The 26293-nt window shown below is 46.9% G+C and overlaps 2 protein-coding genes across 3 annotated transcripts in view; one reads left to right on the top strand and one right to left on the bottom strand.

Annotated features, from left to right (window-relative positions):
• Positions 1–3932: 3932 nt before the first annotated feature.
• SMCR8 (SMCR8-C9orf72 complex subunit) lies at positions 3933–12749 on the bottom strand. The gene is made up of 2 exons (XM_024564639.3): positions 9821–12749; positions 3933–4398 (listed from the first exon to the last, which is right to left on the bottom strand). The coding sequence occupies exons 1-2, from the start codon at positions 12175–12177 to the stop codon at positions 3945–3947; spliced, it is 2811 nt and encodes a 936-aa protein (XP_024420407.2). The 5' UTR covers positions 12178–12749; the 3' UTR covers positions 3933–3944.
• A 94-nt stretch (positions 12750–12843) lies between these two features.
• Positions 12844–26293, top strand: part of TOP3A (DNA topoisomerase III alpha) — a 36578-nt gene continuing 23128 nt past the window's right edge. The window contains exons 1-4 of one of the 2 annotated variants that reach the window (XM_045198849.2): positions 13213–13346; positions 13848–13949; positions 24682–24741; positions 25861–25934. In XM_045198849.2, the coding sequence (XP_045054784.1) occupies positions 25870–25934 (65 nt within the window). In that variant the 5' untranslated portion in view covers positions 13213–13346; positions 13848–13949; positions 24682–24741; positions 25861–25869. Of the gene's footprint in view, positions 13347–13847; positions 13950–24681; positions 24742–25860; positions 25935–26293 lie in introns of both variants that reach the window. The other variant, XM_024564696.4, reaches the window with a different exon arrangement.

The following is a 26293-nucleotide window of genomic DNA, read 5'->3' as shown; positions in this document are numbered from 1 at the left end:
TCCTACCTTCAAGGGTTTGACTCCTCCCTAGATGAAGACAAAAGAACATTTCTAAGACCCTGTGTAGCCTCCATGTTGGAGCTGAACACTCATTCCCAGGGAGCCAGGGCTCCAGACCAGCAGCCTAGTTCACTGCAAAGTGCTTGTTCCATCCCTCCTGCTTCCTCCTCTCCATGTGCATAACTAAACCTCAGTAGATAAGGCCACATTAGGTCAGTGCCCAACAGAGAAAGGGCTCCAGAAAACTTGGTGTGCTCCAACCTTCCCAGCCGAGACTGTTTGATTCTAGCCAGTAACAATTTGATGCTTTTTCTTTTTTGCAGTCCATTAACATCATTATCACTTATAATAAAAGATTCCAGTTTTTTCACTATCACAGTATTAGCGAAAAGTCCGGAAGCTAGGTGGTTTGATTCAAAGCATGAACTAAAATCACTTTCTTATGCACTCGCCAGGGAAATGGGAGGTAACATCTGATTGCTGGCTTGGCAGGGGGATGGGGGAAGAGTGGTCAGTGCCTGCAAAGGCCATCCACACCTACCACGGGTCGCCACCAGTTGAGTGCTACCACCCGTGCAAAGATGACACGTCAACAGCAAAAGGCCCGGGGAGGCAGGGCATGTATCTGGCAGAAGTGGGTGGTCAGTGAACATGCGAGATCTTCCACTGCTCTTGGCCTCCAGACGCATCACTGAAACAGGCCTGGCATTTAGGGTAGAATCTATGGGCCTTCCTTGGATTTGAAAGGGCATTTGTTTGTTTGGGGTTGAAGTCTATTATACTTTGTGGTAACTAATTTGAAATAAAAGTTAAAAGCTGGATTGGAAATGACAGGTGAGCTATCATGGCCCATTTCCAGATTCTGTACAATGTGTGTAACTTCAGCCACTGCAGTCAATTATGGAAAAGATAAACTTTCTAAAGTCCCAACTCCATTAAAGGAGCAAGGTCCCTGGGGAGACAGGTGAGAGGCAGCCGCTCAGGCTGGGCATCTCAGCACCACCAGTGCCCAGCCGATCTCTGAAGTGGAGCCCCTGGAATCATTACGGCAGAGCTGCCAGCCCAGTTGGCTTCTGTCAACGTGGATTGCTTTAAAAAAGGAAGGGAGGCCAGTAATTGGAAGTAAAGAAACCTCAAAGTTTCAGTGCCTGGGCCTTCATAGGACTGAAGAAATAAGGGGCACTGATATCTTTTACTTTCTGGGAAGTGTTTTTTAATGTTTTATTAACACTTACTAATCTATTACTAGAGGAAAACCTCAAATGAAAATTCTTGAAGAGTAGCCCCATTACATAGGGCTCCCCACCATTAAAATTTACAGATGCATCTGAGACTTCCAGTAGGTCCTAGTTCTCCAAAGTCGGGGGAGTGGGGGTTGAGGAGGGGCAGCTTCACAGGCTCAGCTGCCTCAGCCCCAACTGGCTCAGTTCAGATGCCACTTTGAGAAGAAACATACTTGGCATCAGGCAGTCCTTTGAAACTGCCACACTGAAAAGTTAGATTTTAATTAAAATTTAAATCCTGGAATTCACCCACTAGTCAGTGAAGGCAACCCGCCTTCTCCATGAAGAAACAACTCTGAAAGAAAACGGCTGCAGGTGTGCTTTGTGTGAAAGGTGAGCAATCAAGTATCTTATGTTCAAAAAGAAGACAGAAAGAAAACGACTCCAGTGAGATGCTCTTGGTTTGCTCTCTCACTGTGGCTGGCCCTGCAATCTGTTCTCTTTACACTAGACTGGTCTCACCTTAAGAGTCCTCAGGCATTCAGAAGCATCCTGGAGGCAGAACTGAGCAAACACCCTCCAAAGCAGACATCTGTGGCAGTGTGTGGCCTTCACTTCCAGAAGGCCAGGTCTGGCTGACCTGCCAGTATCAGTTTCCCCAGTGAGAAGTGTTAACTGCAGAGTTCACATCGGTGTGAAACACAGGAACAACAAGGGTGGTGCCAATGACCACTTTTCATCTTGTCATTGGGGCTCCACAGAACTTTCTTCCCTTGGACATAAAATGTCACAAACTCATGTCCCTGGAGGCCTAAGTAGACAGCAATTAGCCACACAGAAAACAAAGCAGCATCTTGAACATGAGGGAGGGGCTCACGGAGAGAAACAGGCTTCCTATGCAGCCTTCTCCACAGGCCACCATACTTCACATCTCAAAGCTGCCGAGACACTCTAGGAGAGTCGTCTGTGTGAGAATGTGCAATGGACAGAGGTACAAGGGAAACCGAGGAGATGTAAGCAGCACCATTTGCCATAGAAGGTTCTCAATCATAGCCTCAGAGGCGAAAACCACATGTCCACAAAGAAAGCCACACAAGGCCTACCTCCTTCCTGGAGGAAATCCCTGCCATGACAGGACTGGGGACCCTGACCAGCAGCTGATGGGTGGGAGCCAACAGGCCCTATCATTCTGCAGAGAACAGACCAAAGGAGTGATGTGAAGCAAACCCTCCTTAGTCACTAGGGGTCTCTGTGACTTTAATGGTGTGCTGCAAAGCTGACAGACCAGGTCTCAACAGCAGGGCCCCAACCACACAGAGCACGACCCCAGTAGATACGCACACGTGTGCTCAGGAGCACCACTTGTCGCTGGCTCAGGTCTGTTTCGTCACAACTTTCTGGGGACAAATTAAAAAGCAGTAATATCTCAAGAATTCTCCCTACTTAGGGGAAAAACTGCTTTAAAAAAAAGGGGGGGCATAAAATTTTCTGGGTTGCAATAAACCCTCCAATCTACTATCAGTGGCCATTGTGTAAGAAGCTCAGGGAGGTCACGGTGGGGAGACGTGGGAGCATCTAAGAAGGTGCGGAGAGTCACATGATGATGGAAGTAAGCTATAGCGAGGTGACCGTACTTGGGGGGACTCTGTGGGGACGGGTGAGCTGCTGTGAGATGCCCGTACTCCAGGCCTGTGCGACCTCCCCAAGCAGATCCATGAGGACAGCCACACAAGAAAGCTTTCCTCGTTCCTGGAGGAAATCCCCACCATGAGTTATTACCACCTGGACTGCCCACCCATGCCAGCCAGCTGAACACAAGTCTGCTGTCACTGTGCTCGTGAGACCCGCAAGAGGTAGTGAAGTGGTTGCAAAGGTTTGCTTTGGGTGAGTGGACAGCACTAACTCACTCTGGCCAAAAAAAGTGGACCAGGCCCCAAAGAGCCTACTGGCTCTTCATTGCTTGCACAGTGGTGATGGCTTCATGGCACCTTGGCCCTGCCTGTCTCCTGGGCGCTCTGCCTCCAAGAGCAGTGCTCACTGACAACTAGTGACTATGATGATCTCACCTGCTGACCTGCGGCAACAACTTCCAAGGTGAGGGACTGAGGGTGGGGACAGGGTGCTAATCACCACCCCCCGCAGCACTGGGGCCTGGAGAGTGTGCACTTCCCACTGCGCAGCTGGGGCAGAGCTCTCCCCCTTCTCATTCATCCCGGGGCCGCTCCTGGCATGATGGGCTCCAGGAGACCGTTCAGCTGCAGTCTGAATGAAGCAATGGATGTTCCGTCATCCTATTTTCCACCAAATCGTTCCAGTGAAATAGGCTGCTTCACTTGATTTTGCCCCTCAAATGTTAAGCAGAGATGACCGTGGCCACCATTTTCCTCCCATCAGGGCTTCATTTTCCTTCCCCTCATCCCACCTCATTGAGACTTTCCTCTGCCCTGGCGACCAGTCCTCGGTCCTGGGATCACTCCTTACCAAGGAGACAAGAGCCATTACTGTCCTTTCAGATACCTTTAGAGAAAGCCAGGCTCTCCCTCTGCCCAAATCCAACTTGCAGGCTGCCTGGAGCCACCTGGGAAACACAGCTGCCACCTTGGTTTCCTTCCCACCTATGACACCATAAATCTAAAAAGCTCAGAGGACTGCTTGGTCATGCCAACCTTTCCCTTCCCTGTGCCCTGAGTCACAGGTCTTGGTCAGTGGCTGGGACTGGCCTCAGATTTTGTGCAAAAAACTAGGGACATAGTCAAACCTAAGCATGGGCTGGCTGATCCCAGGAGACTCCTGCATATAGTACAGTTTCAGCAGCTCAGCCAGGTACTTGACCACCTTGACATCTTCATTCACTAGACCCAGATTCAGCTTCAAAAAGCTTGCCTGCCGGCTGGCAACCAACTCCTCTATCTCCTTGTTGTGGGCAGGCAGGTGCAGGTGATGGCAGAAGGTGTAGAGGAAGGCCTTAGAGCAGAGCTGGGTGAGCATGCTCTGGACGTGCAGGTAGTAGGTGCTGCCCCGCTTGATTTGAGTACGGTGGTCTGCCAGCCGGGGCACGAGGGTGCCTCTGTAAAGGGGGCAGCGCAGGGTTTTGTTGTCCAGGTCCAGAATGCTCGTGTAGCGGCTATAGCGGCTCAGAACGTGGAGGGTGCTGGCACTGGCAGGGGATGCCACTCTGAAACACACAGGCCAAGGTCAGGAGGAAGGACAAGGGCCAGGAAGATGAAGGCAAATGCTTGGGTGTGGGGCTTCCTGTCTCTCGGCCAGCTCCCACCCAGCCAATACTCTGGCTCTTTCTGGAAGATAAATGTGATCATCATGATCTTCAAAGGGTTCCTCACCACCCTCGTGACCAAGTTCAAGTGCCTTGGCATGGCCCACAAGGCCCTATACAACCTGCTCCCTGCTGACCTCTGAGGCTTCATCTGTTACTTCCCCAATAACTCTCCCTTACAACCGTGCCAAGCTTCCAGTGGGGCCTCAAAATAACTGGCCTACTTGCTCTGCCTTCCCTCCCTTTTGTACATGGCTTATGCCAACTTAAACCTTCTCCAGCCTTCCCTCATCACCTCTTCTGCTTTCCTGCTATGACTTGGTCAAGCTCCTTAACCTTTCCAAGACTTCTCTGCAAGACAGAGATAATAGTTCCTACCTCATGGGGTCATTGTGGAGACACAATGAATCATGCACAGAAGTGTGTGGCCCTCAGCATCACCAGCCTGGCACTGACCAGGGTGTGACAGCTGTCTGTCTTCTTGTCTCAACCACTGGACAAGAGTTTCTGCAGACCCAGGACTGTCCCTGATTTGCCCTCCCGTCCTCACTGTCCTGCACACCAGGGGTAGGAAGGCAGGGTCTGCCCAGTGAGGGAAGGAGGTCAGAGTGGTCAATCTTAGTTAGCAGCTCCTTGAATCTCTCTCCTACGTCAGTTTTCCCAGAGGAACTGGGATTACCCTACTAAGTATAGCAAAGACTGGCTGACCAGAAACCTCAGACTGACATACTCCGGATTTGGGGCTTGTGTTAGACCTAAAATGGTGTGTACAATGGACTGACAGTTACTTGGGACCAAGGTAATCTCATAATATTTTTTCCTTCCTGAATGTTATCTTGCACAATTAACACATTTAGTGAGCATCTACTATATTTTCGGTAGTGACCCAGAGGCTAAGCAGGCAGCAAATGAGCCTGGTTTGGTTGGGAAGAAAAGCCGAGTACACTGAGCAAATGGAGGTGTGGTCTACCTCTTCACAGGAGAGGGTCAGGGCTGGAAGGTCCTGGAGGAGTGCCCTTAGAACTGGGGAAGGCATTCAGACCAGTGTGAGCAAGGTCAAAGAGATGGCAAAGCAGACAGCCAAACAAGCCATGCATTCTGAGACGGTAAAGAGAGCACTGGGCTGTGGCCCACATCCCATGGGCGATGGGAAATCAGGCTTGTAGGCAGCTCATTGGCTTCTCAGGGAGGCAGGCCTTTTCCCACATATTCCCAGTGTACTCAGTCCACTCCTGATACAGTGGCCCAAGGAGGCCAGCCATGAGCCAAACTCCTCCTCAGGCTTGGCACATCCAGCCTACCAAGGCTCTGCCACAGCAACACAGCCATGCCTCACCTCATCTTCCTGCTTCTCCATCCCAGCCACCTGTCCTGATGGAACATCCTGGCCTCAGGCCCAGCCTCTGCTGGAAAAGCTCCGACACCCCACCCACTCCCACCTATGGCAGCACCATTTCTTTGAGAAGATGCTACTCCTTCTAACATTTCCCAAAGCTCCTCAAAAGTTCAAAGCTCAAAGCTCCTCATCAGGAGGCCAGACGACATGGAAAGAAGTGAGTCCCAGGCCTGTCCCTAGGTTACATAACACAGGTGTCTGAGAGCCTCACACTTCACCTCTCACACCTTTTAGATTCACCACGGTCTATCCCAAAGCCAGGGAGGCAAACTCTGTGCAGAGGAGGACACTGAGGCCCAAAGAGTGGCCATCGCTTGCCCAAGGTCACCCAGCTTGAAAGTGACTCAACCCAGGGCCTCTGACCCACCCTAGCACTGCTTCTCACCAGAACGGAGCTGTTTTCCAAATACTGCAGGGCTTGTTATTGCTGTTTAGTAAGCACTACAATAATCCCTGGTTTGGGCTTAAAATAATGGGAGACTGATTTGTCTGTCTCTTGTACTCATTGTGTGCACAGTGAGGCCCTACTTCAGTAGGAAAAAAATATCAAACCACCAGTAAGACTGGCAGTTCTAGGGTGGAAGTACTTAAAGAGTTCACTGTCTGAGCTGGTTTTAGCTGGAGACAAAGCACCCAGGTAGGAAGAGAATCTCCTGAGTCACAAAATTCTGAGTCCAGATTAACTCGGCACACGGGACCAATCCTCTTACTAAGCACCCCTATAGATAGGAAGCTCATGACCACACAAAGGCAACTCTTATAATCATACTCTCCATGCTGATCCTCAGATGGGCCTCAGTCTGCCTCTGTCTCAATGCTGGGTCTGCCTGTGGTGTGACTCACCATCCGTCCACAATTCCAGCACTTCTGAGGGCTGCCAGGCACGGCACGAGGGCTGCACACACAGCCTAGCTGTGCCTGCTTCCAGCTCCACTTGGAGACTACTGTAAGCCCCATTCACAGACAGGTTCAACAAGTTTTTCTGAGTGAATGAAGAGATAACTGGTCCAAATTCACATAGCTAGTAGGGTTAACACCAGAACCTGAACTCAGCACACCCACTGCCTCCCTCTAACAGCCACGGACCACAACTCCATGGATTTTCATCTCATGGCACTTTCACATCCTGTCTACTGTTCACCTCACAGAATTTCTTCAAGAGATTCATAGCAAATCCAGTCCCCACTCCACTTCTAGCCCCTCAGCTGACCCTCTAGTGACAGGTCCCCTTGGGAACAAGGCCTCCAACCCCTGTCTACCATTCCAAAATCCCCTGCAGGCAGATGCTCCCAATTCCCGGCATGTGGGCACACTCAGGAGGTCTGAGCAGGAAAGCTTCACAGGAGAAGTAATCACTTCTCCACTTGGGATTCTTGGAAAGATCTCAACTGTCACTCTGATAGGACTCTCGCTTTTGCAGAGGACTGCTTCAAGGCTCTGAAGTCTGGTGGTGCGGGCCACACTCAGCTCCTGCTGCCCTGGCCTGCCTTCCTCAGTCTGTCTGGGCCCTGGTAGGGTATCAGAGCAGGGCTCATACTGCTCGGGCACAGATCAGATGTGATAGGCCTTCCAACCTTTGCAGTCACAAGGCAGGCCTTGTCAGCAACCTCTGCCGATGTAAACAGCCTCGGAGAGGTCAGGCTGACAGCGGTGACAGAGCTGGGGCTGAAGAGAGGATCGACTGAGAAGGCCATGCTCGCCCTGTCCTGGAATGTACCACGGCTGCTGGCTCACCTTATAACTCTGGCAGTGGGCCCAACAGGTGGCATATAGCCCTCAGTAAGTACTTGGCAAATGATCATTCAGGAACCCAACCCTCTTATTTTCTCCGAAGGAAACAAAGCCTCAAGTGAAGGAGTGACTTGTCCAGGTGCCCACTTTGGATGAACAGTGGTAGGGAAGGGGCACCATAGGACTCAGACCACCTCACACCCCCTCTTCCATTCCAGGGTGCCAAATATACCACCAGCTACCCGCTCCTGCACCCACAGAGACATCATTAATTGAGACAGCAGGATTTCCAACGCAGCCCAACCTAGACCTCATAATACTTCTCAACAGAGCACTTCAGTCAGGTACCCAGTAGAATGGAGCTGGTGTAAGAAATGAACCTCTGTGGCCATTCTGGCACATTCTAAGGAGGGAATTTAATGGAAAGCCTCTGGAAAGGGCAAGACTGTGTGAGCCTGGTACTCAATAAGCCAGCTGACATCAATAGATTGGATGTGTGTTTTAGGTTTTTCACTTTTGAAGTAAAAAGTCAAAGTTCAAGAGTTGGGATGAGGGGATTGAGTTGGAGGACAGAAGATGCGTGTGTGTGTGTGATGCCCACCCATCATCCCACCAAGAACAAGCAAAACACAATCCCTGAAAAGCTCTTCCCTTCCTGGGACATAATGGTTAATCCCAAGAGCACAGAGGTGCCATCAGCTGAGGGTCAGGATCGTGGGAGAAAAGACAAAAGCTGCAAGGGCAATTGGTGCATTCAGCTAGCCTACTAAGCCTCAGATTCTGCATCTTTAAGCAAGGACTTAATGGTTTCCCATGATGCTCAAGGAATGAGTTTGTCCAGGTGTCTCAGGTACATCACACCAAGTTCACCATGTTGTCACTCTTCCTCCACAAGGGCAACCCCACCCTCCAGGCCATTCAAGCCAAAGACCCCAGGCCTTCTCCCTTCCCCCTTCCCACCTGTCACTAAATTACTACCTTTTCTTAGAACACACAGAGCACCTGCTGTTAGAATGCTCATTTTCCTGTATGGTAAGGCTCTGGTCACCTGTCTGCCCCTTCTCCTAAACTACAAATTCTTCCAGAGGCTTTGCTCAAGTACCTCCAGCTGGTACCACAGCACCCACCAGCATAGCCTATAGATTCTCAACAAGTGAATCAAGTCATGACATGGAAGTGATACTTGTTTGAATCCCACCACAACCCTAATGCAGCAAGGGGTAGTAAGCCTGGGTGACTTCTGTTCGAAAGGTGGAATGCAAGGAGACTCAGGGTGGTGACCTCATTGATACTAGGGATTCATGTAAATGGGAAGTTGGAAAATTAGAATAAACAGGGGTTGACTGCAGTGTGGGAGAAAATTCCTTTTGCCCTTCCTATGTGGTATGGGAAGCACAGGCTGTGTCAGCAGAGACCCCCATGATCACCTAGCTCAAAACCTTTGCTTTACAGATGAGCAAAGTGGGGTGCAGAGAAGGGACTGAGGAAACTGAACATAGTGCATACACTGAGGGAGAGTCCCTTGACCCTGACAACTTGTCAAGCAGTTTTGGAAAAATAAAAAGAATCTACTACAGCACAAGTAAGGAACACAGGGAAATGACACAGAAAGCACTCAAAGAGAGGGAGAAGGAGCTGGCTTTTGCCTTTTCTTAGCAAGACAGCCTTCAAAGGCAAATAGGACACTGGAGCCCTGTGGATGTCCATCTCACCAGTGATGGCTGCCCTCTTCTATTACCACAGCCCTTTCTCAGAAGCAGATCTCTCATCAGTCATCTACACCATAGCGTGAATTTGAGAATAAGCAAGAACCTGAGATAAAGTCCAGTCTTTTCCCAAACCTTGCTGTACACCTTACCCCAGACCAGCTGAATCAGAATCTGGGAAGTGGGGCCCAGGAATAGTAATTTTTAAAATTCACCCATAATTTTGGCACAGCAGGGTGCAGACCAGGATCAGCAACCACTTAGGAACTACAATCCCCTCATGTGACTGACAGACAAGGAAACACGGGGCCAGAGAAGGAGAATGAATTGCTAAGAGTTAACAGTGAGTTGGTGCTGGGCACGGCCTGGAAGCCAGGCCTCCTGATTCTGGGTCCACCACCCAAACTTTTAACTTCACCCAGAGGGATGTACATTTAAAGCCTCATCTCTAACTGGACAAGGCCCTTCCCCACTACCTGTAACCAATTACCTCTGCAGGCCAATTAGCTTCCACTTCTGAAAGTCCGTAATGTGCAAAGGGGAGGAGACCCAGTGCTTCACGGGTTTGGCATAGCGGCTGTAGTTGGGCACGAAGATGGACAATGCTGTCACAAGCTTCCTGACTATGGCCTCGTCCTCCCCTAGGACCACAAGCGTCCTCCCACTGAGCAGGGAGTAGATAGCTGGGTGGGCAAAGGGGTACTGGCGGATGAATTTTAAGGCATTCTGGCCAGCCCTCTTTTTATGCCTCTCAGAAGAGGGGCCAGTGAGATGAGCAGAGGGAGTCCTGTCCAAGCTGGTGGAGGCTACACTGCTCACATAGCTGGTGGTGTCTGAGTAGTTGTCCAGGCTGGTCTTGCTGATGTCCCGGCTAGCCAGCAGGTGGCTCGGGTCCAGCTCATAAGCAGGGAAGCCTTCAGAACTGTTGTCTCGGGAAGAAGGGCTGGCATTTTCCACTGCAAAGTCCACGTGGAACCCCTGGTCCTTCTGCCTGTAGCGCTGTGGGGGGATGCTCACTACTCCATCCTCGTCAGAGAGTATGTGGACTGGAGTGGAGAGTGGCACCAGCAGACTATCACTCTCCTTCCCAATGCAGCAGGAGTCTGCTTGTGATGAGGTGTTTTCTAAGCTGCCCTCCTCTGGCTCACCCAGCTCGGCTGGGCTAATGCTTGCCTGGAAGTGGATGGCTCCCTCACTATCATCTGCATATGATTCTTCTTCATTAATAGCACTTGGGTAGCTGGCCTTAAACTCATCAGGGATGAGGGCCTCAGAGGGGCAGGTGCTGAGGACTTCAATGCTGTCCTCACTGATGGTCCTGTGGCTGACTGCTTTGCTTCGGATCACCTGGGGGCTCAGTGGCACCATGAGGTTAGCCTGGCTGTCAGACTTAAACAGCACAGAGGTAGACTTCTCCGTGCCTAGAACCTCAATGCTTTCACCACTGCTGATACTGCCTTTCATATCCATATCCAGGTAGTCCAAGTTTTCCTGGAGGTCAAAACTGCTCAACTGTGTCGTCTCCACTTCCTTATAGCCCTCATCTCCAAGTTCCTGCTCCATCTTAATCAGCACAGACTCCACACTGGACTTGTAAGAGCCAATACTAATTAACACTTGAGGAACTGGGCATTCTTGTAGAGATCTGGAAGGCGGCCTGTCTTGACTGGGCTTGGAGGGTATGCTTTCCTGTGTCTCTACCACCCTGTCATAGACACCCACAAAGTCTTCAAAGAGGAAGTTCGTTATGTGCTGTTGCTTTAGTAGTGTTCTGTCAATCTGGCTAGTCATGAGATAACACAGGTCTCCTCTGAACATGTGCTCAATGTGGTTGAGTTGAGCCAGAGTCTTGGTGAAATATTCAGTGTCACAGAGCTCTTCCAAGGTCTTCAATTTCTTGTCAAAGCACTTGGTGGACTTTGCTTTGATGAGTTTCGGGGTGTAGGCAGGTCTACAGGTGTAAAGGTCTGTGTCAGCACACTCATCAGGGTTAGAATTAGTGGCTGCCTGGTCAGGCTGATCCTGAGTATGCTCCATCTCCCCAGGCCACACATCGGACCCCTTCAACTTTCGGTGAGGGTATGAGAGAATCTGTTTCAGCAGGTCTTGATGTTCGATGATAGACTTCTCTACACTAGCCAATTCATTGGCTTTCTCAATTGCTTGAGATGAGTAAAAGCCTTTGTCATTGGCTTTCTTCTGGATCTCCGTTTCAGTGTGCAGCACGGTCCTGGTGTAATCCAAGTCTTTCAGTTTTTTTTCAAGTTCCACGGCAAAGGCCTTCCGGTTGCCTGTCTTCAAGTACTCAGAAGCTTTGGAAAATTCAGCTGAAAGCTCCTGGAACTGCTGCATGATTTTGTGCTGGTCTGCTGAGATATAAGCCATGCAAAAGGGTCTCACAAAGCCACGGGCCTCCAGGTCGTACAGGGTAAGGTGGTGCACATAAGCAAAGGCTCCCTCTTTGGAGTCTCCCAGTACCACCTTGGAGTCCTCCACAAAGTTCAGCTTGGGATAAGCAGAACCAGGGGGATGGCCCACGAAGGAAGCCTGGTAATCCACAGACATGATCCGCAAGGAAAAGTAATTGAGATCAAAAGTACCGAAAACTTTGGTGTCATTGGGGATGGTCAGCAAGGGTTGGGGTCCCACCTGCTCCGAGAACTCGGAAATAAGGATGAAGTCCCGAGAGAACTTGGCTCCGGACAGTTTGGACCATGGGTTAGCTCCTTGGCTTGTGAAGGGGAAGAGCGGCACCGAGTACTCTTCAGGCAGGGCCGGCTCATTGTAAGGCTCCTCCTCATACTCATCCTTTTTGGTGAAGGCCACCACGTCAGGGGCGCTGATCATTATTTCCAGATATACGGAGAGAACATTGAGAGGAAGTGAAAAAGAAGGTTGGGGTAATCAACACAGGGAAGCCAAGACTCTGGAGGAGGAAGCAAAGTCCTTGCTGTCTTTGAGCCTTCAGGGGTACTTGACTGCCTCTCACACTGCCGCGAACTCAAAACTCCCGCAGCCCCTCAGAGGTGTGTCTCCCGCAGGGCCCTCCAGGCCTCACGAACTCCGCAGGTCCAGAGGACCGGGGAGGTCGGCCGCCCTTCTCCTTCCTCCTCCTCCCTGGGCGAGGGCAGCCGGCGCAGAGCACCTGCAGCGAGGTCACCAGGACTTCTCCGAACCCACCGGTGACAGCAAGAGCCTCGGCCCTGAACTGGTGCCTAACGTGGGGCTGCAAGCCGCCGCGGAGGCCAACCGAGCGTTGCTGCTCCCACAACGCGAGGCAAAAACCGTCACGACCGCTTGGACGCCACAACCAAAAACCAGCTACATCGGCGCCGCCATCTTGGTATCACATGACTCGAGGTCTGAGCGCCGGGTGACCCGGAAACGTCCGCGTAGACTTCCGAGCGGGACGGAAAAAGGTTGTGGCCAAGAGGGAAGATTTGGGCGGGACTGTGGAGCGGCCTCCTCCAAGAACCAATCGGTGAAACTACTGTTTGGGAGGAGAGGAAATGTGGGGGCGCGGAAACGCGCTGGGACCTGGGGTCCAGGAGCGCGGGGCAGCGTGGGAGTTGTAGTTCTCGGGTCCTGTGGACTCGCGCCTGGCGGAAGTGGCGGGAGAAGGCGGGCGGGAGCGGAGCGTGGCGGTGCAGGATTTGGCTCGCGGACGGCGGTGGTGAGGAAGAGGCTAAGTGGCTGTAACTCTGAAGCCCGGTGGGCTGATGGGAGGAGACCGGAATGGTGTCCGCCGCACTGGCGGCTCCTGGAGTCTCTAATTCGTTAGGGTGGGCTCGGAGTGGTGCTCACTTCGATTTCCCCAGCATGCGCGAGCACCCGGGATGATCTTCCCCGTCGTCCGCTGCGCGCTCCGCTGTGTGCGTTGGCCTGGAGGACGAAACCTGTCCGTCTCCGCCATGGAGGTGGCCTTCCGAGGCGTGCGCAAAGTCCTCTGTGTGGCTGAGAAAAACGACGCGGCCAAGGGGATCGCCGACCTGCTGTCCAACGGTCGCATGAGGCGGGTAAGGAGACGCATTTCCTAGCAGCTGTACTTGGTGAGGCCCACGGAGTGGGACATCGTGGTGGGCGCCGGGCATAGAGATGAAGGCGACTTCTCTCACCTGTGGATCTTCACTGTGTCCCCGAGACCATTGCAATGGCCACCCGTCTTCTCTTAGGACTGATTGATAGACATTTTTAAATGTAGTGAAGAGGTTTCACTCATTCGTTTGAAATCCTTGGGTCTTCCTGCAGTTCACTCATTCTTCCCTCCGGGTTCTAAAACCCGATGAAGTTGGAAATCACTGACCAAGCTCCTTTAACTTGACTTTCAAGCCCTGCCTGATCATTCCCAGGGAACCCTATTTTCTGCCATACCCCCCTGCAGTTCTACAGACATGCTGATTCTGCAGTCTTTAAGGGCCTACTCACAGGGCAACACTGTGTACGGTTTGGAGGTTAGAGGCAGATCTCAGACCTTTTCCTACTGCCAACAATGGCCCTTGACTATCAATTCAACACAGGAATCCCTAACTTGGGGTGCAGTGAAGAAGGAAACTTTATTCAGTGCAAAACAGCCATGGGTCTTTGAGCTTCAGCTGGGGAAACATTCTTAAGTGGACAGGGTAAGTGCTCAGAAGGAACACTGATTTATATAGAGGTAAGTCCTCACCCTTGACCCCTAATTAGTACTACTTCATGCAAATAAGGACTCCAAATCCTTGCAGTTTGGTGCAAAAGACACTATAGTGATTGGTCAGAATGGAGCCCCTCTGGTTGGTGGGGAAAATATAGTTGCACAACTCAGACCGGTTGGGAAAAGCCTCAGTCCTATTGGTTGAAATGGGATTCCAGGAAGTCCTTTGTAAGGGCTGCTCAGATGCCAAAGACAGTGCAGGCTGGCAGTTCAGAGCAGGCTTCTCTGTGAAGACCAGTTCACGTGAGAGGCCCTTGTGTAGAAATGGTTGTTAGGCTCTGTTTTTAAAAAATTTGAGCCCAGTTAGCCAATAGGAGCCCTTAGTGGTTATCTTCTTTCACAGGGGCCACACTATCATACAAATTCTGAGAGATGGGCAAGTAGGGATAAGATGTATTGGAGACACACTGGGGCACAAACGAAGGGGAGAGTAAGAAAGGGTTTCAGAAGGGAGTTAACGTGAAGGCCTTAAGAGCAGTTCCAGAAAGTCTCTCAAACAACAAAAACAGAGGCTGAAATGGTTTTCTGGAGAACATTTCTGAGAGCATGGGGTGAAGTTCCCTGCTCCTTTCTCTTTCAAATCCCAGGGCCCTTAGACCTGTTTCTAGTATGTGGCTAGTGGGAGTAGGAGCTAAGGGCCTATGGGTGCTGAGAGGTTCAGCTCTTTCCAGTGCTGAGAGTCCTGGTGACCAGCTCCAAGGTTTTTCTACTTAGAGGGCTCTGAGCCTCTTAAAAGTGGCCCATCTACACACCTAACTTACTTGCTTCTATATTCTTCAGGGCTTTGTTTAAATGTTTCTTCTTCAAGGAACCTTTCCTCCCATTCTCTCCCCACAACTGGGAGAGGGACACTTTATGATGTGCTGTCATGGTACCCTGTACTATTTGAAAGATAGCTACCAATATCAGTGAAATAATACACTGTGTAGTAATTTATTTGCTGTCTCTCACCACCCCTCCTTGGCCTCTAAGCTCCAAAGGAAAGGGGCTATGTCTGTTTTGGCATTGCTGTATCCCTAGTGCCTAACATGGTGCCTGGAATACAGGAGTCTTTCAGTCAACATTTGTTGGATGAGACTTGAAAGTCTTACCCAGCAGTGGAAGCAGTATGTGTAAAGAACAACCAGTGGCTTGAAACAGTTTGGAGTATTAAAAAACTGAGAAGTTAAGAGTGGGAGGAGGAATCAGGGAGTTAAGAGAGGAAGTTGAAGGCAGATCATAACGGTATTAGAGAACCATGTAATATTTTATACACAAGTATTAAAGTACACATAACATTTACTATTTAAACTATTTTGAAGTAGCATTTAGTATATTCACAACTGTGCAGCCATCACCACTATCGAGTTCCAGATTTTTTATCACCACAAGGAAACTCCATAGCCAGTAAGCAGTCACTCCCCATTCTCTACTTCTCCAAGTCCCTGGCAACCACTAATCTGCTTTCTGTCCCCGAGAATTTGCTTATTCTGGGTATTTCATATAAAAAGAATCATAATATGTGGCCTTTTGTGTCAGGCTTCTTTTACTTAGTGTGCTGTTTCTGAAATTCATCCATGTTGTAGCATGTATTTCTACTGTGTTCATGAAAGACTGAATAATATTCCATTGTATAGATAAATCACATTTTGTTACCCGCTCATTAGTTGGTGACATTTGAGTTGATTCTACCTTTGGCTATTGTGAAGAGAGCTGCTGTAAGCATTCATGTACAAGTTTTTGTCTGAATGCCAGTTTTCAGTTCTTCGCAGTAAATTCCTATTTGTGGAACTGTTGGGCCATAACTTCACTCTTCACTCTATGGTTAACTTTTTGAGGAATTGCCGAATTATTTTCCACAGTGGCTGAAACATTTTACATTCTCACCAGCAATTTTTGAAGTTTCTCTACTTCTTCACTAACATTTGCTGTTTTTTTTCATTTCTTTTGATTGTGTCATGGTTTTGATTTGCTTTCCCAAATGACTAATGACACTGAGCGTGTTTTCCTGAGCTTATCGGTCACCGTGTACCTTCTTTGGAGAAATGTCTGTTCATGTCTTCCACCTGTTTTTGAATTGAGTTGTTTGTCTTAAGTGGAGTTATAAGAGTTCTTTACATGTTCAGGGTTCTAGATCCTTCTCAGATAAACAATTTGCAGATATTTTATCCCATTCAGTGGGTTGTCTTTTCACTCTCTTGATCGTGTTCTTTGATGCACAAAAGGTTTTAATTTGAACTCCCGTTTATCTGTTTTTTCTTTTGTGGATTATGCTGTTAGTGCCATATCTAAGAAATTATTGCCAAATCTAAGGTCATGCCCCTATGTTTTCTTCTCAGAGTTTTAGCTCTTATATTTAGGTCATTGGTCCATTTTTAGCTAATTTTTTCCATATAGTGTAAAGTAAGAATCCAACTTTATTCTTTTACCGATACCCAGTTTTTCCCATTTGGTGAAAAGATGATCCTTTTGTGCCCTGACCGGTGTGGCTCAGTTGGTTGGGTACCGTACCACCAAGCAAAAAGTCGCCGGTTCAGTTACCAACCAGGGCATATGCCTGGGTTGTGGCCACGTTCCCAGTTGGTGTGTGTGCAAGAGGCAACTAGTTGATATTTCTCTCCATGTCTTTCTCCTTTCCTTTCCCCAGTCTAAAAATAAATAAAATCTTGGGGAAAAAACCCCCTACATTTTCCATTGGGTGGTCTAGGAACCCCAAAATCAGTCGACCATAGATGTTTGGCTTCCTGTCTGTACTTTCAGTTCTATTCCATTTTTCTGGATATCTAGTCTTATGCCAGTACCACACTGTTGATTACTGTAGCTTGGTAGTAAGTTTTGAAACTGGGCAGTATGGGTCCTTCTACTTAGTTCTCTTTTTTTCAAAAACGATGTTTTGGCTGCTTAGGGCCCCTTGCAACTCTGTAGGAAATGTAGGATCCGCTTTTCCATTTCTTTTGCAAAAAAGACTGTTGGGAGTTTTGTAAGGCTTGCACTGAATCTGTAAATCACTTTGGGAAGTATTACCATCTTAATATCATCTTTGATCAGAACACAGTCTTTCCATTTATTTAGATCTTTAAATTCTTCCAGCAATGTGTTGTAGTTTTCGTTGGTTTTGGGATGCTGTCATGAATGGAATTGTTTTCTTAATATCCTCTTCAGATTGTTCATTGCTGCTGGAGTGTTCTGTGTGTGTGTGTAAGTTATATCCTGCAAATATGCTGGATTTTTTTATCAGTAGTAATAGTTTTTTTTGGCTTCTTTAAGATTTCTGTTTATAAAATCTTATTGTCTGTAATAGAGATAATTCTTCCTTTCAAATTGGAATGTTTTTATATCTTTTTTGTATCTAGTTGCTCTGGCTAAAATCTAGTAATCTTGGATACAGTGGTGAAACCGACATTCTTGTCTTGTTCTTCATCTTAGAGGAAAAGCTTTTACTCTTCTACCATTGAGTATCATGATGTTAGCTGTGGGGTTTCCATATGAAGGATGTTGAAAATTTATTTATTAAAGGCTTTTTCTGCATCAATTGACATGAGCAGTGTAGGGTTTTTTAATCCCCATCTGAGGGTATATGTTTATTGAGAGAGAAACATTGATCAATTGCCTCCTGTACACACCCCCACCAGGGGTTGAACCCCCATCTTAGATACGCACTCTGACTGGGAATTGAACCTGCAACCTTTTGGTGCATGGGATAATGCTCCAACCAACTGAGCCACCTGGTCAGGGCAGCAACATAAGTTTAAGTGGGGAGTACTGGGGTCATATTTGTGCCAGAATCACTCTGGCAGCAGAGAATTTGAAGAGTGAACACCTAGAGTTGAGGCGACAGCTGTTGAACTTCCGCATGTGAAAGGTCAGAAGCCTGAACTCTAGAACCCATGGAATAATTCGAGTAGGAGCAGAGGGAATGGAAAGGAAGGGAGTGATAGAAACTGAGTTTAAAAGTTCACCGTGCTTTTTTTATAAATCTTGGTCCCTCTCGTGGAATGATAATTTCCTTCTTTTCTCCTCATGAACTCTTTGTCTTTTAAAAAAAGAAATAAAAGGCAACCTAAATGTAACCTCTTTTGTGAAGTCTTTCCTGAGTGTCCTCTCTGTCCGTTTCCTTCTCTGTTTCGAGATGCATTTCCATGTCTCTTGATGATAGCAGTCGTCATGAATGGAGTTATCTAGCTGTTTGTCCATCTCTCCCATTGGTGTGTCACCTCCCCAAGAACAGTGACAGCTCCCATTCATTTTTTTTATCCCTCAAACAGAGCCAGCTACATGAAAAACACATGGTAAATGTTCATCAAATGTCATAATCACTACCATGTAAGGGACTTAAATTTTGTGGAGGTGCTAAAACATACAGACATACACAGGTCAGAATCAAATGATGGCCATTGCAGCTTTATAATAGCAAGGAATTGAAACAAGAACTGATAGTGGAAATATAATGGTTAAATAAATTGTATGTAATTTGTGATAGATTATTAGGTATTATGGAAAACACTTTAATATGTTTTAAATGTATATATATGTATATACATATACATATTTGAAAGAAATTCACAAAATATTGAGATAGAATTTTTCACCTTTTTTCTTTAACAGTAAACAGTTGTAATTATTGCACACACTTCAGAGAAGACATACATATATCAAGAAGTAAACCATCCCCACCAGCCACAGTAACCACTGCTAATAACCAATAGATCCTTGAGGATGTTTTTATGTGTGCACAAATTTTCTATGATTTTATTTTTATATTCAAAAGGAGACATTTTTAAAAGATTTTATTTATTTATTTTTAGAGAGATGGGGAGGGAAGGAGAAAGAGAGGGAGAGAAACATCAGTGTGTGGTTACCTCTCGTGCACCCCACACCGGCGACCCAGCCCGCAACCCAGGCATGTGCCCCAACTAGGAAACGAACCTGCGACCCTCTGGTTTGCAGGCCGACACTCAATCCACTGAGCTACACCAAGCAGGGCTCAAAGGGAGAAATCTTAAAAAGAATCCTACTACAGATTAAGTGGCAGCAGTGTGATCAGTTTCTACAAAGTGCTTGGAGAAGATGTGACTTAGACTCTTTTTTAGTAGAGTGGATAGCAAAGACATCACAGAGCCACATTCTTGGTCTGTCTACTAGGTTTTCTTTCTCTGGGCTCCAAAACACTATAATTGGGAGCAGCCCAAAGCATCTGAGAATCTCATCTAAGGGGTAGAATCACACATGGGAATTACAGGAGGGTTGGAATATCAGGAAAATATTTCACATCCTTAAGACTCTCCATTGGTAGAGGAGACTGCCTGGGAGAGTCCTGAACCTGGGATCATCCATGGTATTTGCTAAATCATTTACTTGGAGAGGATTAGAACAGTGGTGTTCAGACTGTGTTCCCAAGAGACTCAAGGGACCATTGATGTGCACCTTGGAACAACTTGGGGCTGAACTGGGGAAAGGTTGAGTTAACAGGACTCAGCCTGTTGCAGCCAGGATACCTCAACCTTGTTATGTGTCAGGATCTTTATCTGCCCTTTGATTCTAAATGATAGCTTTGCTGGGTAGAGCAATCTTGGTTGTAGGTCCCTGATTTTCACGACTTTGAATATTTCTTGCCAATCCCTTCTAGCCTGCAAAGTTTCTTTTCAGAAATCAGCTGACAGTGTTATGGGAACTGCCCTGGAGGTAACTCTCTGCTTTTCTCTTGCTGCTTGTTAAAAATAAAGATTCCCTCTTTATCTTTAACATTTGGTATTTTAATTGTGATGTGACTTGATGTGTTCCTCTTTGGGTCCAACCTGTCTGGGACTCTTCGTGCTTCCTGGACTTGCATGTCTATTTCCTTCACCAAATTAGGGGAGTTTTCTTTCTTTTTTCCCCCCAGTCTGGGACTCTTTGTGCTTCCTGGACTTGCATGTCTATTTCCTTCACCAAATTAGGGGAGTTTTCTTTCTTTTTTCCCCCCAAATAGATTCCCAATTTCTTGCTCTTAATCTTCCCCTTCTGGTACCCCTATGATGTGAATGTTGGATCGCTTGAAGTTGTCCCAGTAGATCCTTACACTATGCTTGTTTTTTTGGATTCTTTTTTCTTCTTGTTGTTCTGCATGGTTGTTTTTTTCTTCCTTATGTTCCAAGTCATTGATTTGATTCTCGACTTCATTCACTCTACTGTTGTTTCCCTGTAAATTGTTCTTTATTTCAATTACTGTGTCCTTCGTTTCTGACTGGTTCTTTTTCATGCTGTTGAGGTCCTAAGTTCCTTGAGCATCCTTATGACCAGTGTTTTGAATTCTGTATCTTGTTGGTGAACTCCATCCCACAGAGCTCTCCCGCCTGCCATGGATGAGAATAAATCGTCCCAGACACAATCTGTTGTTCCAGTGGGAAAGAGGGTGGTGATTCCCTCTAGTGGGGAAGGCTCCCAGCCCTTCTCCCAAACGGCTTTTATTGAGTTTAGCTTGCATAGGGATGCATATTAAAGAAAGGAGATATAATTTACAGACAAAATTTCTGGGATCACGGGGGTCCTTTTGAGCCAGGGTCTGGTAGACGGGGTGATGCCAATCGGCCATAAAACCTGGGGAAACAAACTCATTAGTGCTTGGACCCTAAACATTTAGTATGCATAGCTTGAGGACATTCTTAGTAAAGTAGGTTTCACAGGATTTAATGCATTTTTCTCAGGTCTGAGGGCTGCATCCCCCTTTGGCATTGTTTTCAGGTCTGAATCAGGCGGGGGAGCAAGACAGCCAAGAGAGTAGGAGACTTTTTACAGATCGAATGAGGACTCAGGCTATGACAAAGCTGAGGGGCGAGGGTCTTTTGTCCCTCTCCCACAATCCCTAAGTCCTTCCCTGATGACCCTTCATGACTGTGTCTGTCTTCGGTTGTTCCTTTCTTGAGAAATCTTACCCATCATTGACTATCCAGCCATCCTCCAGAGGCCAAGCAGGATGAAGTAAAGGGGGCAGAGGTTGCGCTCCTGCCGGGAGGATAAGTTTTGTCTCCTTAGTGGCTTATGGTCCCAAGGTCCCCTAGCTGTGGGACCTCTTTGTCTGTGGGTGAGGTTACAACTCTTGAAGCCAGAAAGAACAGTTCCCAACAGCATCGGGTAGACATCTTATCTCAATTTTGTTTAGTTTGTTTTCTGGACTTTTGATCTTTTCTTTCAGTTGGGCCATCTTTCAGTTCTTTCTTTGTCTCCTCATTTGGGCAGCCTCCCTGTGTTTGTTTCTGTGTACTAGGTAGAGCTGCTATGACTCTGTGTCTTGGTAGTGTGGCCTAATATAGTAGGTGTCCTGCTGGGTCCAGTGGCACAGCCTCCCCTATGACCCAAGCTGGGTACTCGAGGTGTGCCCTTCATATGGACTGAGTACACCCTCTTCTTGTAGTTGAGCCTTGATTGCTGTTGGCAGGTCAATGGGAATGATTTCCCAGGCCAGTGAACTCCAAGGACTGGCTGTGACTGCTGACCACCAATCTCCACATTCTGTAGAGGATCAGCTGTGCAGGGACTCTGGGGTTTCCTGGGTGGTGCAGGCCAAGGTCAGCCCCCACCTGGGTTCTGCCTGGGGCCGCCCTGCCTGAGCTATAAAGCAATCTGAGATGGCTGCTACTTGTGCTGGGCTTGGAGATTCCCAGGTGAAGTCAAGCTGTGAATCTAGGCTGGCTGCTGCTTCCTGAAGTCAACTGTTGCTTGTTTGAGAGGATTTAGGAAGTTGTGAAGCATGAACCAAGACCAGTCATTCATATGAAAAGTCATGGTTAACAGTTTGGGTGGGCCCATAGTTGGGTGGGACTGAGTCTTGGGATCTCCAGGGCTGGGCAAACAGTGTTAGCCAGGTTGCTGGAGTCTCAAATATGGCACCTGCCTGCCGGCTCTGTGGCTCTGTAGAGGGAGGATTTAGAAAAGGGACAATGGCCTCTGCCCACCTTTCTGTCTGGGAGAAAGCTGCCCCCCAGCTTCCACCTCGATGCCAGGCACTTTAGTTCCTCTGTGCATGCCACTGGTGCCTTTCAAGCTGCTACCCCATTGCTGGAGCTCAGAGGGAGTGAGTCTGAGTAAATCCACGTGTGAGTTCTTTAAGAGGAACTGCTTGGGATTATAGAAGTTTCTTCCTCCAACTCAATCCCCACTGGTTTTTGCAGCCAAAAGTTATGGGGACTTATCTTCCTAGCACTGGAATCCTGGGCTGCTAGACATGGTGTGGGGCAGGTACTCCTCACTCCTGAGATATCCCTCCTGAATTTTTATCCACCACATGTGGGTGTGCGACCAGCATGTTCCACGTCTCCACCTCTCCTACCTGGATGGATGTGGTTTCTTTAATTCTGTAGTTGTCAGACTTCCATTCAACTTGGTTTCTGATGGTTCTGAGTGATTGTTGTTCTATAACTTAGTTGTAATTTTGATGTGGATGTGTGAGGAGGTGAGTAGTGTTTACCTATGTTGCCATCTTGACCAGAAGTTCTGGAATGTTCGAGCTTAATGCTAAATCTGATGCACATTTGTTGCTCTCCTCACTCAGTCATTTTGAATGCGATAACCACACAGTACACATGCTTACTCCGTGATGTGTACCGCACCCACCGGCTAGGACAGTGAAGTCATCATTGTTTACACATGCACATTCCAGTCCGTTGTCCTTGGCTGCCAGGATACATCAATGTTAGGCAAACCATTCTCGTTATATTAACAGTGGTTGGACTTTTTCCAGACAGCCCTCTTACAGGGTTCAGTAGTATTCGAGGTTTCAGGGATCTACTGGGGTTCTTGGAATGTATTCCCTGAGGATATGGGGGGACTACTGTACTAAAAATGCCTAACTAGTATTTAGAGTTATAGAGAGGCTTCTTTTCTTGGCATGATTAGAGCAATGAACTCTTAGCTATCTATCAAATACTAAAATAAATTCCCTCTTTAAATTTGCTCTTTATAAAGAACCTCATTCAGTATTCCACACAGAAAAATTGTATTTGTGAGCCTGAGGGAGAATCTTGTCAACCCTGATTTTCCTTGGCCCTTGAACATTTCCCCAGTTTGCCTTTCTCTTGTCTTCTGTGCAGAGTTGGTGTGAAACTCACATACAAAAATACAGTTGACCCTCAAACAACACAAGTTTGAACAGTGCAGCTTTACGTATGCATTTTTTTTCAGTAAATATGTGCACTGTAAATATATTTTTCTTAAGATTTTCTTGATAACATTTTTCCCCTGCCTTACTGTAAGAATACAGTATACAATACATATAACATACAAAATATGTGTCGACTATTTGTTATCATTAAGCCTTCAGTCAAAATAGGCTATTAGTTAAGTTTTGGGGGAGGGGGTCAAAGTGATATGCAGGTTTTTTGGCAGTGTAGCGGTTTGCATCACAGCCCTCTTTGTGGAAGAAGGTGGGTTCTCTTTAGAGAGGGTCGTGCTCATCGATAAGTACAGCTGAAGAAGTGTTGTGTAGACCGGATTCCAGTCCTGACTGGGTCTCATAGTGTTCATGGATTTCAGACCCAGTTACCTCTTGGGGGTAACTTCACTCAAGAATAAATTGAGGTAACCCTGGCCAGGTAGCTCAGTTGGTTAGAGCATCCTCCCAATACACCAAGGTTGTGGCTTTGATCTCTGGTCAGGGCACATACAAGAAACCATGCATGCATGAATAAGTGGAACAACAAATTGATGTTTCTCTCCCTCCCTCCTTTCCTCCCTTCCTCTATCTAAAATCAGTAAGTAAAATAAAAGTTTAAAAAAATAATAATAAATTGCCCTGGCTGGTGTGGCTCAGTGGATTGAGCACCAGCCTGCAAACTGAAAGCTCGCCAGTTCGATTCCCAGTCAAGGCACATGCCTGGGTTGTGGGCCAGGTTCCCAGTTGGAGGTATGCAGCAATCGTTGCCATTTCTCTCTCACATCAATGTTTCCCTCCCTTCTTTCTCCCTCTCTTCCGCTCTCTTTAAAAGGAAATAAAAACTAAAAGCTTTTTTAGACGAGATCGGGCGCGTTCAGGGTGGTAGGCTGTAGACTAAAAGCTTTTTTAAAAGAAGAATAAATTGAGGTTCAGAAAAGCAAATGATTTGCCCACATTCACCAGTTTATTGGTAAAATTCTATAGCCAGGAAGTGGTAGTAATACGTGGAGAGGAAAGAAAAAATCGAGAGTTATGCCCTAATCCTTTCTCAGCCGTCAGTTTGTCTTGTGTCCTTAGACAAGTCCATTCTCATCAGCTAGTCTTTGTGTACTAGCTGATCTCAAGGTTACTTTCCAGAATAAAAACTCCCTGGACTCTATCAAGTAGGGGCTTAATAAGTGATTTTTTAAAGAATTTTTATTTATTGATTTTTGAGAGAGGGAGGGGAAAGGAGAGAGAAACATCAATTTGTTGTTCCAATTATTTATGTATCCATTGGTCGATTCTTATCTGTACCCTGACTGGGGATCAAACCTGCAACCTTGGCATATCTGGGCAATGCTCTAACCAACTGAGCTAACTGGCCAGGGCCTATAACTGTGTTTTGAGGGACCACTTAATAAACAGTGTTAGTAATTTAGCAAAATTTTTATCTCTAGGGAATCCTATTACATTTTTAATATCCCCACTTAGCAGAGTTTTGCCTGATCTTATATGTTAAGGAACCCTTTTTGTGTAGTTCATGTATTTTCTTTATTTCTGTTTTGTCTTACAGAGGGAAGGACTTTCGAAATTCAACAAGATCTATGAATTTGATTATCATCTGTATGGCCAGGTATACACTACAGCATTTCCATCATACAACTAAAGTGTGCTTTCAGATCATGTGCCATTTTGGTGTACAGTCGTTGGGGATTTTGTGGGTGGGTTTTTTTTTTTAAGATTTTATTTATTTATTTTTAGACAGAGGGGAAGGGAAAGAGAGAGGGAGAAAAATACCAGTGTGTGGGTGCCTTTTGCATGCCCCCTACTGGGGACCTAGCCCGCAACCCAGGCATGTGCCCTGACTGGGAACCAAACTGGTGACCCTTTGGTTCACAGCCTGTGCTCAATCTACCGAGCTACACCAGCCAGGGCCGTTGGGTTTTTAATTATGACTAAAAAGAGCAGCTGTTTACAACAAGTCCTCTTTAAATTGCTTGTACTTTAGAATTATCTAATCAAGAAGAGTTAGCCAACCTGGCCATTAAAGAATATGTCACTGTCTTTTAAGAGTAACTGTTGTTATGAACTAAAGATCCCTGGTTATAGGTGATCATTTTAATAAAATATGGTCCCATCTCAGCTCTTTATAACAAGAAAGAAGTGATATACAATAGTTTGAAGAAATTTAAAATGCTACAAAAAGCATCATGGTCATAGAATTAGAATGGTGATCGTCTTTTATTACTATGGCTTTTGGCTTCAAAGAGCTGTATTTATGTTTGTTTCGTCCCAATTCATTTTTGTTTTGTTTTTCATCAGCTTAATTTTTTTAGAGCAGTTTCAGGTTCACTGTGAACTTGGGGAGGTACAGAGAGTTCCTACATACCTTCTGCTCCCCCCCACACACACATAGCCTCTCCCCCATTATCAGCATCCCTCATCACAGTACATTTGTTGTAATTCATGAGCCGACCTTGACACATTATCACCCGGAGTCCATGGTTTACACTGAGGTTCACTCCGTGTTGTACTGTCTGTGGCTTTGGACAAATGTATATGTAAACATATCCATCATTATAATATACAGAGTATTTTTACTGCCCTAAAAATCCTCTGTGCTCTACCTGTTCATTCCTTCCCCTTTGCCCGCAACCCCTTTTTTTCTTTTCTAGAAGTTTCTCCCTTTTATTTAAATGATTTGGCAAAAAATAGTTGCTAAAAGACTAACTTAAATTTTGTTATCATTTAGAATGTTACCATGATAATGACTTCGGTTTCTGGACATTTGCTGGCTCATGATTTCCAGATGCGGTTTCGCAAATGGTTAGTACAGTTCCTGGGGGAGGTCCTTTCAGATTATTGCAGTCAGTTGTAAAAGACTACAGGAATTTTGAGGCATGTTGATCTTAACTGTGTAACCTATAATACTCTGGTGACTCTCCACATCAGTTCAGGCTGCTATAATGAGACTGGTTGGTTGATAAACTGCGAATTTACTTCTCCCAGTTATGGAGGCTGGGAGTAGGAGATCAGAGTGCCAGCGTGATTGGATGAGGGCCTTCTGGTTGCAGACTGCTGGCCTCTCCCTGCGTCCTTGCCTGGTGGAAGGTCTAGGGAGCTCTGTGGGGCCTGTTTTATAAGCACACTAGTCCCACTCATGAGCCCCCACCCCCATGACCTGA

This window comes from Desmodus rotundus, chromosome 9, assembly GCF_022682495.2.
Source record: "Desmodus rotundus isolate HL8 chromosome 9, HLdesRot8A.1, whole genome shotgun sequence".
Taxonomy (NCBI): Eukaryota; Metazoa; Chordata; class Mammalia; order Chiroptera; family Phyllostomidae; genus Desmodus; species Desmodus rotundus.
The sequence above is the reverse complement of the archived record's forward strand: the minus strand, read 5'-3'. Positions and strand labels throughout refer to the sequence as shown.

What these genes read in the sequence shown, in the direction of transcription:
- SMCR8 (XM_024564639.3), bottom strand. Translation starts at nt 12,177, where the DNA reads ATGATCAGCGCCCCTGACGTGGTGGCCTTCACCAAAAAGGATGAGTAT. An exon ending in AAGCTAATTGGCCTGCAGAG is followed by an intron (nt 4,399 to 9,820) that starts GTAATTGGTTAC and finishes TGTGTGTTTCAG; the next exon opens with AGTGGCATCCCCTGCCAGTG.